At 37.7% G+C, this 14,221-nt stretch overlaps 1 protein-coding gene across 4 annotated transcripts in view; it reads right to left on the bottom strand.

Annotated features, from left to right (window-relative positions):
- epha4b (eph receptor A4b) overlaps positions 1-14,221 on the bottom strand; it is a 112,591-nt gene that overhangs the window by 50,357 nt on the left and 48,013 nt on the right. For all 4 annotated transcript variants that reach the window (XM_079612574.1, XM_079612575.1, XM_079612576.1 and 1 more), the window contains exons 4-5: positions 4,402-4,557; positions 476-811 (exon numbers count right to left, since the gene is read on the bottom strand). In XM_079612574.1, coding sequence (XP_079468700.1) covers positions 476-811; positions 4,402-4,557 — 492 coding nt within the window. The remainder of the gene's footprint in view (positions 1-475; positions 812-4,401; positions 4,558-14,221) is intronic.

Raw genomic sequence — 14,221 nt, 5'->3', positions numbered from 1 at the left:
TGTCAAACACTGGAGAGTTTTGAGACATCTCATTGAATAAAAAAAGATAACCTTCACTGTCAGCATAAAGGTTTGGGATGCATAACATTTTGCTAAGAAAGAGGAAAAAACTGAAAAAAGAGACCTTGTCTACCTCTCTTGAAGACTCACACACGTTGACTACAAAAATTCCTTCAAATCTTATTTTGGAGTGGGTTTTGTTTACGGAAATCTAATGAGCGTTTGGCATTCAAAGTGTGATATTGCATCCAAACCAGGTCCGACACAACGGAACGTTTGAGCGTTGAATAATTCATCAGTCCTCATTGGAAGCAAAATGCGGCACAAAGTGACAATTTCAGCCAATCAGAACATATTTGATGCTAGATTTTGTACCAATCAGATTTTGCTGTGGGTGGGGCTACCAAGCACAACGCAACAAAAATATATACCAAGCAACATTTAAAAATGACCATGGAACTGAGACGCAATCTACCTGTCTGACCGGTGGTGATGTTGACAGTGACTAGTTGTTTAGGGGTCGGGCTCAGATCGGACACCCCGTTCACCGCCTCTATGCTGAAGGTGTAGTTGGTGTTGGACAGCAGATCCGTGATCAACACTTTAGGGATCGAGAGACCAAACTGTCTAGGTATGAAATGTACGTTGTTGCTGCAGGGGCTGCATGTCTTTCCGTCACCGGCACACTTCCTGCAGTGGACGCTGTACGTGACGTCTCCTCGCCCACCGCTGTCTCTCGGAGGACTCCACTCCAGTGTCACAGAGGTGTCGTTTAGGGTAGAGATGGGGTTCTCGGGTGCAGATGGAGGCCCTGGGAGAGGAAAAAAAAAAAAATACAGAAATAAAGAGTTGGCTTTTAATTCAGTTTGTGTTAGAATGAATCTACACCAGTGTTTCTCACTAAAAATGTTCTCAAAAGGCAAAATCAACATTTAAAAGGAGGATAAATCACTACCGATACCTTAAGATGTTCAGGTGTTGATGTCAAAGTCTTTATGATCAAAGAGTATTTTGGCTCAGATTAGTTTGTCACTTGGGAATGTAGCTAATACCAACACAATATTTGTCCCAGTGTTTGTTCCACGGCAGAGTCTTATGTAAATCACATTTACAAAACAGTTAACTTTCCTATTGAGCAGTCGTGTTCCAGAAGTAAAAATCCCATTTAATTTATCAAAAACAATTGATAGATAAATCTCTATAATTGAAACATCTTATTTGTGTATATTTTTTTATATTTAAATATGTATATATTATAATAAACAAAAACTCTAAAACATAAATCAATCAATATCATTCAATTAATATGAATATAATTTCTCTACAGACATGTGTCAGATCCCTCTCTCTCTCTCTCTCTCTCTCTCTCTCTAAATAGCAATATTTTATAATACATAAAAAAAAAATAAAAAAAAATCTACACATAAATGAGTTATTGTTCAGTTAATATCAATATCATTCTATTTCTCCAAAGAAACTGACATAAATCCCAATAATCTTAAACATTCCATTTGTGCGTGTATTTTATTCAAATATTATTACATTTATATAAAAAATACAAATATAAAATATAATTCAATTACAATCAACATCATTACATTTCTACATAGAGAGATAAATCCCTATTATCGTAAACATGTAATTTGTGCATACATATATTTAAATATTATTTGTATTCTATTTACAATTAAAAATATAAAAATAATGATTTTATGTTTATAATACCAAATCTAGCAAGCAATTCTCATAAAACATCCCTTACATTTGAGCAACTTCTCATGTACTATTCTTTACATTTTTGCCAACCGGAAAAGGAAACCGCATACTGTGCAGCACTCTCGCTAAAGCAAGCACACCAACTGAGACAACAAGAAGCAAAAAATATCTCCAGTGCTGTTTTGCTGGAGCTTTAAATTGAATGCTTCCCATATTGCCTTGCTGCAGTGCATTAGGGGATAGCATTCATCCGAGGCCATCGGAGGAGGGCATGATAATGAGAGGAGGGTCTGAGCGGGTTGTAGGGGGCTGGATAGTGCTGCCATGGGGTATTTCTATTTTCTTTAACAGTCTGCTAAACCTGCAACTATGCACAGCTAAAGGTTTTTTAACACTACTGCGTTCAGCAGGGTGTCTGCTTGAAATAGGGTTCTCATATGAGTGTGCGAGATGAAAACAGGAAAATACAGCCAAAAGAAAAGAGAATAAGATGGGAAGATCCGCCAATGCACATATTCCACAAGGACACAAATTGTTTTTGCAAAGCCTCAGTAATCAAACCCGCTCAACTCTATTCCTAGACAGTGAAGGTTGCTTTTACTGCTCAAAGGGTTTGAAGAGTCAGTAAGAGAGTTTCCAGATAGAGAGAGTAAATGAAGCAGAGGAAACGAAGGATCAGGGTGGAGGAGTTAAAATGTCTGTGGTGGTGACATTTCACCAGATCTACTAGCTGGTGGAAAGGGAGGGTTGCTCTGGGACACAGATCAGTGTGTGTGTTTGCGGTCACCTGTGGACGAAGTCTATATGGTGCACAACCTAAAGTTCAGCCCAGTCACTGAGATACAAGAGAGTGTTTTTTTAAGGGTTAAAAAGACGAGTTTGATTAAGTTCATTTCAACTTTGTGTGAATAAACAAAAAAAAAAGATAATTAAAAGCTAAAAGATTTCTGTTTCAAATGCATGCTGTTCTTTTGAATTCTGTAAGTTAGTTAGTTAGTTAGTTATAAAGTTTATTTCGGTCAACTTCAAAAGAAAAACAAAAAAAGAAAGAAAAACAATTTACAAGCAAACATAAAAACAAAATTTAAATTACAATGAAAACAATATTTAAAATAATTTTTTTTTTTAATCGACCGAAAAGGTGTCGGCTGAAGCTTATGCTTATTGCGCCGATCCTTTTTACATATCATTTATTTAGCACACAACCCATCCCAAAATCATCTTGTGTTCAATGACTAAAGAAAAAGAAGCTAGATTCATTCTGCTTTGTATAATGTAATCTTTTTTTATATATATATATAATTTCTTAAAACTACTAATGGATTTACATGTTTTTAGTTCATCATCGAGACTATCTAAATCAAAGAAACCTAAAACAATGTATACCAGTTTTCACAAACTTATTAAGCAGCAACTGTTTTCAACAAAACACCAAATTACAATAGTTTTCAGTGTCACACGATCCTTCAGAAATCAGAGTAAATCACAGGAATAAAATATGTTTTTAAAATATATAAAAATAGAAAAGTTATTTTATATTGTAATAGTACTGTGCAATATTACAGTTTTTACAGCATTTTTGAATAAATGTAGCATTAGTGAGCATAATGGTGTATTTTAAACCGGTTTCCCAAGTAATTTAGGATATTGCATAAAAATGCTGGATTGAAACACTATGATGTTAATTAAATCTTAAAAATGACCATAAAAATTCTAATTTGAGGTAAAAACAAAATTGACATGCGCATAAACTAGGATGTGAATGAGATGTTGTTCACAATCACATGCAAGTGTGTGATTTACAGCTGGTTTCTCAGTAATCACATTAGCACATCATTTTTATTTCCTGGCACATGATTTTCATATACAGTACAAACAGTCTCATTTCGCTGCTGTTGCCCTAATTTATTTTATCATTACATTAAGTAAGCAGTGTGTATGTGTGTGTGTGTGTGTATGTGTTGGGGGTGTGTGTGTGTGTGGGGGGGGGTGTTGTGTGTAAGTGTGTGTGTGATGTACTACAACTGAAGGTCATTAAGTAGATCCATATGTTTAGCTGCATGCATGATTTGCCTTATCAGATGAATGAGTCCTTTAATTAGGATCTGTCGTATGGGGTTCGTTCTTTCTCTTTCCTTTCTTCCTTTTTCATTTCTCGCTTTCTTTCTTCCACGCTTCAACTCCAAGCACACACACAGATATATATAGGCAATGACTCACTCTCTTGGTCTATATAAGGTGACCTCACCAGTCTTGTAAACGCAGAGCTAAACGTCCAATCTGACGTGATTTATGATGATGAGACAGTGATGAAGGTGAAAATGTACTGAGCCCAGTCTATAAGAATAAATAAGAAAAACAGCCTCCAGCCCTCCATCCATCCACCCATCTGTCCATCCATCCATCCATGCATGTATAATTAGAACTATCCATTCAACCAACTTTCCATCATTTTATCCATCCATGCATTTAACCCCTTTTCCATCAGTTCATCCATCCATCTATGCATCCATCCACACATCAGTCTATTTATCCATACACTTATACTATACATTCATGCATTCATAATTACCTCCCCCTATCCATTCATCCCTCGTTCCATCAGTTCATCCATCCATGGATTTATCTGCCTATCAACATTCATGCATGATCTAAGATGTATGGTTGTAGTACTGGATCACTCACGGGTGCAGGCCATTGACCGCGGGTCCATGTCAGCTCTGTAAAATCCCTTCTCGCAGGAACACTCTGAGGCTTCCTCCTGATGGGAGAAACTGTGCGGAGGACACTTGGTGCAGTAGGCATCCATGGAAGAAGCCTTGTAGGTGCCTGACCCGCAGGCTGCAAAACAGAAACAAGAAGACTGAAAGGTTAGACATACAGCTTTATAGAGCAAAAAAACTGAAAAAAAACTCATCAAAAAGTGAAAGTAAACCATTAAACAAAACAAAATTAAACGCATCGAAAAACAAATTTTCAAAACTCAACTTTTATTTATAAAGCACTTTCAAAACCATTAGAATGGACCAAAGTGCTGTCCATAAATGTAAATAACTCTAAAATACATAGAAACATAAAATAACATCACAACACAACACCAAGAAAAATATACAACCAATCACTCACAGTTCTCAGACCTAATCAAATGCCAAAAGCTAGATAAAATATGTCTGCAAGTCCTTTTTAAACATATACATACAAAACAGAAACAATAATGAAACAAAACACAAGATGATACAAAACAAAACAAAAACAAAGTCATACCAGCTTACGGTAGACTAGTTTTTAAAGATGATTAACCTCTAATGTCCACAAATGACCAGCGTTGACCAGCAGAAAAACATGTAAAACCAGCAGGCATCAGAAGCTAATAGGATGAGTTTGAAGTGGAACTAATTGATTGTCTTACCAGTGGCAGATTACCTTTGATAAACCTGTTTAAAAACAGTTTTTGTAATTACGTTTGCTGGTGGCACAAAAAGTACACACTTCAGCTGTAAATAGACATGTCTTTCTTCTTTTTCGGAGCTGTTACAACATCCTGTGTTGTGTAAAATGGGTCAGTCAACACGGACTTAAATAACCATTGCAGAAAAACGAGCCTGAGTGCAGGAATTACAAATAGTTTCTTGTACCAGAGTGTCCCTGAAGGACTTCACAAAACCAAAACACATCTTTGAAAACCTGGATTCAAATTCCAACATTGCCCTGCCTCAGAGTACGCCATGATTATGTTTACAAACCGGATAAACCTGACTCTCCTCTCAAACTGTGGTCATTTCTGTGAAGGGAAACCAGTTAGCTTTCTCTTTTCTCTTGTCCATCTTTTTCACATCTGTATCTCACATTCATTTGTTTGCCTCAGAGCCCCAATGGATGACCCAATTTCTGAAATATGTGAGGAGGAATTTAGCCTTTTACCCAATTACAAATGCAGTGTTCACACAAACACAGGCTTGAAAGATGGAGCATGTAGAGGAGTAGAAGAAGGTGGCGAGTAGGCCTTCAGCATCGTGTTAGCCTCACTCTAGCTTAAGGCGCCAATAAAAACACCACAAAGGGCTTCTGCATATTCTAATATATGTAAATTTAGAAGCCTGTGTGAATGCTAATGAATTGGAAAGGGCATATTTATTTGATTGCTTTGCTGCATACAAATCGTCGAGGGGATGTTGGTGGGAGGGAGGTGGTTCGTGATGATGCGTCTCAGGGGTAGAGACGTAAATTCATGGTGCAGTTAAGGCGAGAGCGTTAGCAATCTGCACCGCGAGCAAATTAGACAATCCTGCCGGCCGCCGAGGTCAAGCCATCGCTAGTGTCGGAAACGCAATTCAATTGATGGATCAATGCAATGATGAATTTATCCTCGCCTTGATTGCCTGTGTGAGTGGTGAAGGTCACAGATTTAATCAAGGCTTGCAGCTCCCCTGCTCGCCCATAAATCCACACCCAGCAAAGAGCGGCAGGCTAACCCTGCACCGCCATGATCCAATCTCCACCTCCACCTTCCTATACATTCTCACATCATTCGCTGCTGTCTTGCTTTTCCTCTGAAAACATGAATAGAAATACAAAGTGTAACTTTCACAACTTTCCACTGTTTCTTTGATTTATCACGGGAGTCATCAGGTTAACTTTGTTGTTGTTGTTTTTTGAAGAGGCAAGACACGTACACCCCATGCATGAGCACCACATCTCAACATATCAAAGCATCTGTTCTATAGTTTTGGAGAGTAACTACACTGCAAAAAAAAATATTTTCTTACTCTGTAGGTTTGTTTTTCTAATATCCAAACTTTCATGTAGATGCATTTACTTGAGAAGCAAAATTACTTAAAAGTCAACATGGAATGAAGACTGTGATCAGCTTTTCTTCTCTATTTATGACAGAAATAAAAAATGTAGGGTGGGATTTTGTCTATCGAGAATTGATTGGACTTTTGGATCATTATTATAATTGCTACAATGCCATGCGAGTAACAGGTTGCTGGACAGTAGGTCTGTTATCTCTATTTTCAGGGTACATTTACACGACAATGATGTCCTAAAAACAGAAAGTTTTTCCTTTGTGCTTTTCTCATACAGCGTTGTCAAAACGATCCCCTTCACATGGATCAGCGAAAACGATTATAAGCGCTGTATTATGCATGCTAGGCCAGTAGTTGGTGAGGTCACTGTAGAGAAAAACTACTGAACATGTAATACGCATGTATATAATATATTTTCACAAATTCACATTTTTTGTAGTTTACATGGAGACAATAACGGTATTATTTTCAAAAACTTGAAACCCGTTTTAAAAAATTTGCATTTTCAGGCCCCAAAACGCCATTGTTGTGTAAATAAACGGACAAAAAGCATAAAAAGTTTAGATTTTAGTTGAAAATGCTGTTGTGTAAATGGCCCCTTATACTGCTCTGATTACACAATACAAAACTGTGTACCAATTATAACCAATTAAATATTAAAAAAAATATTATTATTCCCAAGTTTAAAATATATATTGCCCCATGTACAGTACAGTATGTGTGGTATCTGTCCGGAGTTAGTAAGCAGTAATAAAGCACACAAGACAGGAGTAGCGAGCTTCAACCATCTTGTTTTACTCATCACTTCCGTTCTCCACACATAACGTCATTACACAACACCCTTTCAAAATAGTAGTCCTAATACAATTTACGCATGAACACAACAGAATATTAGTTAAATGTTTTTTTTATCAAAAGTAGTATTGCTAAATACTTTTTAAATTAGTCAACTAGTTTAACTATTTAGTTTACCTACTTTAAAATCACGATGAAACGAAAGTAGCAACCTTTTATAAAGCTTTTCTTCTGTGTTATGATGTCCGAGTGAAATGGATTATCCAAAAATGTAGGACGGGCACTTGAGTCTATCCATTGGGTTGTTGACTGGATGGAGGCAGATCTGAATTGAGCTTATAATCAATTGTAAAGAAGGGACAGGCTTTATGCTTAGTGCTGGGTAGTAACTGGTTATATGTAATCTGGATTACATAATCAGATTCCAAAATTATATACTTGTAATTAGATTATATTACACTTTAAAATACTCATTATCAGAGTACAGTTATATTTTTATTGATTACATGATTACTTAATAATTTAAAAATATATATTATAAATTATTCATAGGTAAAGTTAAAAGTAATCTAAAAGTAGTCCGATTATATTACCATTATATTACCGGTACCTAAAATGTGTAATGTAATCGATTATGTTACTAACTAGTTTTCATCACAAAATGTGTACCGGTAATCAGTGATGGACTAAAATGTGTAAGTAATCTTTCCAGAACTGTTTATGCAGATGAAATTACTGCATGGAGAAGTTCTGATAAGTCACCAGAGAGAAGTCTATAATGTCACCGGACGATTGAGTTATGACATTTTAATTAAAAAGTTGAATTAAAATGGTGACACAGGTGCTAACCGCTAGGCTATGGCTCAAACACTTTCCCAATATGAACACCTTCTAGAACTCTGATCTCAGTAACTAGAAGCAATACTTGCCACTGAACATGTTCATTGAGATGATGCACTGGTGGATAAACCTCACCTGTTAGCAAAGCACAACTAAACCATAGCATTGATAGCACAATGCTTTACCTGATGAGCTAGACAAACATATTCATTTTATTAGACTAGAACTAAATCGTCAGAGAATGAAGGAATTGAATCAGCAACCTTCCAAATACCACCCCTGGTGTCTTAACCACTACACTACATCCCATTTCATTTTTCCTATTCAAATAAAAAGTCAGCCAAAAGGGACATTCCACGGTCTCCTAAATAGTCCAAACAAATAGATTCAAATTAGGTTCAAGAGTGTGTTAGTATTGAATGTGGTGGGCCTTTTGTTAGGTTGTAGTGGCTGGAAAGAGAAGGAGAGAGAGAGAAACAGAGATGAGTAGGGCTCTGCTCTTAGAAAGCCTAATCAGAAGCGGAGCGTCTGGGGTGAAGGCTGGGCACCGTGCCGCTGTACTGGAGAGTTTTGGCCTGCTGATGAGGGGTGCTGGCTGTTCCTTCCTGGCACTGGTCCATAGCGTTATATCAGAACTCCCAGGCAGCCTGACCAAACACACATAGGCCCTTACGGCCACAGGAAATTCCCTTCCGAGTAACAAGCTCTGAAAGTTTACAAAGTGTTTCTGAGAGAAGAAGTCTATGACCTCCAGCATCTGTTTAGATGACTTTCAAAGACTCAGCTTTACCGCAACCATTTCAGTCGTCCGTGCTGAACTCAAGCACGGAAAATTAGATGACTGGCGAAGATTGAATACTCATAATTTGTTCATTCAGCCAAACCCAAATTATATTCAACACAAATAATTTCAAGCAAAGAGTGAAACACTAGAAATTGCTCATATTGGAGTGACAAGGCTCAGGGAAACCTGATGTTTATTTGAATAGCAATGTTTGACAGAATTAAATGCATAAGTACTATTTGAGTAAGATTCCTCCCAACAGCATAATTTCCATGTCAGGGAAAATGAAGGAATGGTTATCCAATACTTGTCTACTAGTGAGTTTTTAAAGATTTATTTTTCCAGCAGTGCTTTAAAAATAATTCATTAATAATAAATTTATAATATTAAAATAAATAAAACAAGCAAGCACTGGGGATAAACTTATTTTTAGCTTTAAGATTTTTACGTGCTGTGATTTATAAATAAATACATTAACATTTATAAAAAAAAAAAAAAAAAAAAAAAATCAATATAATAAATATTTAAAAAATACTAATACAAATAAAATAAATAAATAGAGCACTGTGGATACATAGAGAGAGGTAACTGGTCATTGAGGGGTTTTAGCATGCTGCTTAAAATGAATCCAACAAACAGCCTACTATTTAGGGTATAGCGCCATATTTATTTATTTTTTTGACAGGAATAAAAACAAGACTGTGAGGGACACAGTCAGGTATACAGAAGGATTGTACAAAATGTTCAGCTGAGGAAAAATTTCTAAAAGACTTTAGTAGACAAAAACTTATACAAACTTTGTAAAAATGACATGTAATCTAAAAGCATACATCACATGCCATTGCAAAGACTAATCCTCACAGCCTTGTTTCAATCCGAATAAAAATCTATGTGGCGTCTACCCTGAATAAAGTCTAAAGGACTGAATTTCGATGACTTTAGGAGAGACAACTTCTGGGGGAGATTTCTTTGTGCCAATGCGTTCTTTTTGGAAGTTATAGAGAGAGAAAGTGTGTGTGTGTGTGTGTGTGTGTGTGTGTGTGTGTGTGTGTGTGTGTGTGTGTGTGGTGTTGAACATCTAACAGAGCATTCCTGCATGAAGAAAGACCCAAATAGCCACATTGTGATACCAGAAAGAAACCAGAACCACTGCCTGAATCTAGTCAACACTACAACACTAATGATGAGGCATAAATTAATGTTTCTCGCACTCTTCTTATCAGTGGAATAAGTTACAATTTAGACATACTCGATTTTAACCTTAAATGATCATGAAAAGTACAACCTTTATCACTTTTATAGACAACTCACTACCTTTCAAACTTTTGAGGAATGGAGGTGGTACACTTGGGACCGCCAAATCTACGTCTATGCTTCTTGTATAAGACAGCCCAGCCGTCATGCATCGCAATTCGCAACAGAGAGATTCAGGAATTCTGACTGCAGCGGTCTCTTCCCACAGCATGCGCTCTAACACGTATAGTAAATCAAAAGACAACGCTACAGAAATCTACATCTCGGATATCTCCAGGAGGTTTGCCCCCATTAAAAATTCATACCCATCTGACTCCCGCTCTTTGTTTATGGCAATCAATAGCTTTTAGATATGATTCGTGAATGTAAGAGAAAGAGAAAATGCGATGGGGAGGTGAGAGCTGATGAAAACGATCCACTCGCGAGACAACGTTGTTTATGAGGCAAACTTAATCGTCATTTTAATTTACTCGAGCAGCGGTCATCCGTGGAATTTGATTACGGCATTGCTCAAATATTTTATGGCGAGAGCATTTTATGATGTTCGATAATTGTGTGCTGTGTTATAATAATGAAAGGGGGGAAAAAGAGAGAAATAGGAGAGATGAAAAAAGAAGTAAAGCAGGATTTATGTTAAGTATGCATCCATTTAATGAACATGAAATGTCTGATCTCAGCAGTACTGATATCATAGTCAACAGTCAAGTGAGTAATCAATTACAAAATGAGTTCATGAGTTCACCTTTCATCTACATATCCTGATTCACTTCCTCCGTCTCTTACACAGAAGTCAAACTGGACCCGACAGCCCAACGTACGCCCCTGATGAAGTATGACCCGTTTGGGTAAGCCGACTGCAACGCTGTCACATCGCATCGATGTATCACTGATTATAATCTAAACATATTTTCCCTGTGCTAATTGGCTATCACAGCAGTAAACAGGCAGAACAGATTTCAACAACATCCCTCTTTATCCAATCAGACGTCAAAGCAGAGGTGTGCGTTTTTCAATTACTGCCCTTTGTTCGGTTAGAGAACAAATTCGCAAGACAGAAAATTACAAACCCCACAGCCTTCGCCCGTGCTCATACATAATGCATCAGTCTGCGTTTGTCTTTTTAAAGGAATGACAGTAAGTAAACAGTGCTCTGGTGCCGAGCACGACCCACGCCTCCTAAATAAGGGTGTTCGCAAAAGCTACCTCGCATCAGCATTAATAAAGACAATGTTATTTGCATGGTGAAGACAAGCGCGCGCACATCTCAGCTAATTTTTTGGCCTCTGCTTTCCACCATCTTTCCCTCTAAACTAATCGCTCATGAGTTTACCTGAGATTAACGAAGTCTGACAAGTATCAAATGATGTATGATTGGATGTAGCTGCTAATTCACTGCTTTTTATAACATGTGCATTGCTGTTGAAAGGTAAACATGGGAAAAAATCCGATGGCTAGTTGAGCAAATGGGTCTAAAACCTCTGTAGAATTTGGATGTGTTTCCACAACAGTCTAGGATATGCTAGGGTTTTTTCCCCAACAAGTGTGAAATTCATATGAAATACAATCACATCCTGAGAGAGCAATACCTGGTCCCCGGGCTAAACAAGTGTGTGTGAGAGAGAGAGAATATACCAGCAGAGGTGTCTCGGTGTCTCTCGCCACCTCAGGCAGAGAAATAGAAATCACACACTCCTAGATAAATGTGAATTACATCCTGGAGGATGACATCATTACTGGAGCACACACACACACACACACACACACACACACACAAGGTAGGTAATCACCAGCAGTGAGTTGCTTCCTGGTCTGTGTGTGATAAGGCTGTGTGGAGACTCACAGACGGAGCTCTAAGAGCTGGTGTTACTGCATCATATATGATATCAGGACGTGCACATCACACTCATGGTGGAGGGTGAGGGTCCATCTGATTGCCCACAAACACACGGGGAAAGAAAATGGAAGAAGACACTCTATCCAGGGCTTAAGATAAGCCTTTCTCTAAACACACCCACTGGAAATGACAAATTCAATGTAATCGAATCGTCACATCTGAAATCTGCTATACTAGTGAAACATTTGACACTATTTTTCCTCCATTTACTTGGGTTAGAATAACCCTTAAAGGGTTGGGGAATTTGTTTTAGCATTGTTGTTATTGTTAAAGTCCCCCTTTAGTCAATAATTTTATCCCTTAAAACTCACCTATGATTACCAAAATGACATATATATAAAAAAAAAAATCTTATTTTTTTTTGTCATGCCTTAAATAGCTTGAATGTAACTACAGCCTTGCTTAATTTAGTATACGTGGCCCATATGGATATTAAATTAGCCCCGCCCCCACTCACTCACTCCAGTTCAAAGATCAACTCGTTGACGTGATTGGTTACAAGGTAGTTTGACGTCAGAAACACCAGCGATTTCAAACCGCGTTTTTGAGACTGTCTTTGGTTCACTGCCGTTTTAAAGAGAAAATACTCAGCAATGGTGTTGACATGAATTTGCACATGGTTTCTCTTAAAGCATATTAAAAACACCTGGCAACTAAATAAAATAAAATTAGTATAAGCTGAAATACAAATTACTAATAAGTGAATAAAAAAAATTATTAGCACTAAATAGAAAGTACAACTCTATTGTACACTACACAATCTGGCACGTAATAAGTCAGCCACCCATTACTTGCATTTTTATATTGTGCATACTGCATAGCATACACACTGCATACTAATTCATATAAATTGTGGTTGTATGCCACTTTGAATATCTCCTCAAAGCCTGGAAAGAGAGACATGTGACTGGCCTCTGTGGCCGTCAGGGCAATGTCATTTTAAGATAACTCTCTCATTTAATAATCCCCTCCCTTAAGCAGAATGTTTCTATGGGATTACGCAAGGCCTCTCTATTGAATTTCAATACGGAAAGATTCAATAGACACAGGGTGGGAGATAATAGGATTTGACTGGTCTTAAAGCCTGAGGGGCCGCTGTAGGGGTCGAGGACATCCAGCACATAAACACAACCACTTCCTCCACATTTTACTATATCGTATGCAGAGGAAACATGGGTCAGGCCATTACAAGTATCTGATCCTGCCGCAAAATGCACTTCAGCACATAACCTCTAAACTCTAATGAAAAGACGGCTCATTCACTGATATCTTTCAAAAGGCAATGCAACACAGGTGCTAATGTTATTTAAGAAGAAACAACTGGACTGTATCAGCCAGGCTCGGCGCAAATCACATTCAAAACTCAGGATATGAAAAACATGGCAGACAATTGTTCCTGCCTCTAATAAACGTCGGAGAGATAAAGGGATTCAATTTCAATGCCGGCTAGTGTTAGATTTCCAGGAACTCTTTTTGTCATTCGCTGGCACTGCCGGGCGTCTATACCTGCATCTCCATTTACTGTTTATGATTTCATAAAACCATTCCCTGAACGTATTAGAGTTGGACATTGACATAAGGAGCTGTTCCTGAAGGGCTCTAAACAATGACAGGCCTCATTTGTCATGAGAGAGTAGAGTGTATCTGGCAGACAAAGGAGCAGACGGATATCTCTGCAGGAATGAGGGTGGCGTAGGGGAGTGAGATGTAAAAACCAAATCTCTTTGTTTTCCTCTCGGCTTTTGATGCCTATGACAGATGTGGCGTTAACGTTTCGGAACAATACCGTGCATGTGGTGGACTGCTGTAGCGACAACATAACTAGCAGCACTTCCTGTGCAGGAACATAGAACCTAACAACCTAGAACAAACACAATTAGCAGTTCACACACCTTGACGTTTAGAGCGCTGCTGTTGCGCCGTGAAAGACTGCAAGTGCCAAAGGGACAGTTCAAACAAAAATTCAGCTAAAGCGTGCATAGATTTTACAGCCTTCAAACAGGTCATCCAATCAGAATTTAGAAACATAACTGAAACATAACATAACTAACTTGAATGTGATATTCAAGCAAAAAGGAAAATTTGGTAGAAGAATAAAGAAAGTCATACAGGTTTGGTACAACATGATGG

The sequence above is a fragment of the Phoxinus phoxinus genome (assembly GCF_949152265.1).
Source record: "Phoxinus phoxinus genome assembly, chromosome: 5".
Classification (NCBI taxonomy): Eukaryota; Metazoa; Chordata; class Actinopteri; order Cypriniformes; family Leuciscidae; genus Phoxinus; species Phoxinus phoxinus.
The sequence above is the reverse complement of the archived record's forward strand: the minus strand, read 5'-3'. Positions and strand labels throughout refer to the sequence as shown.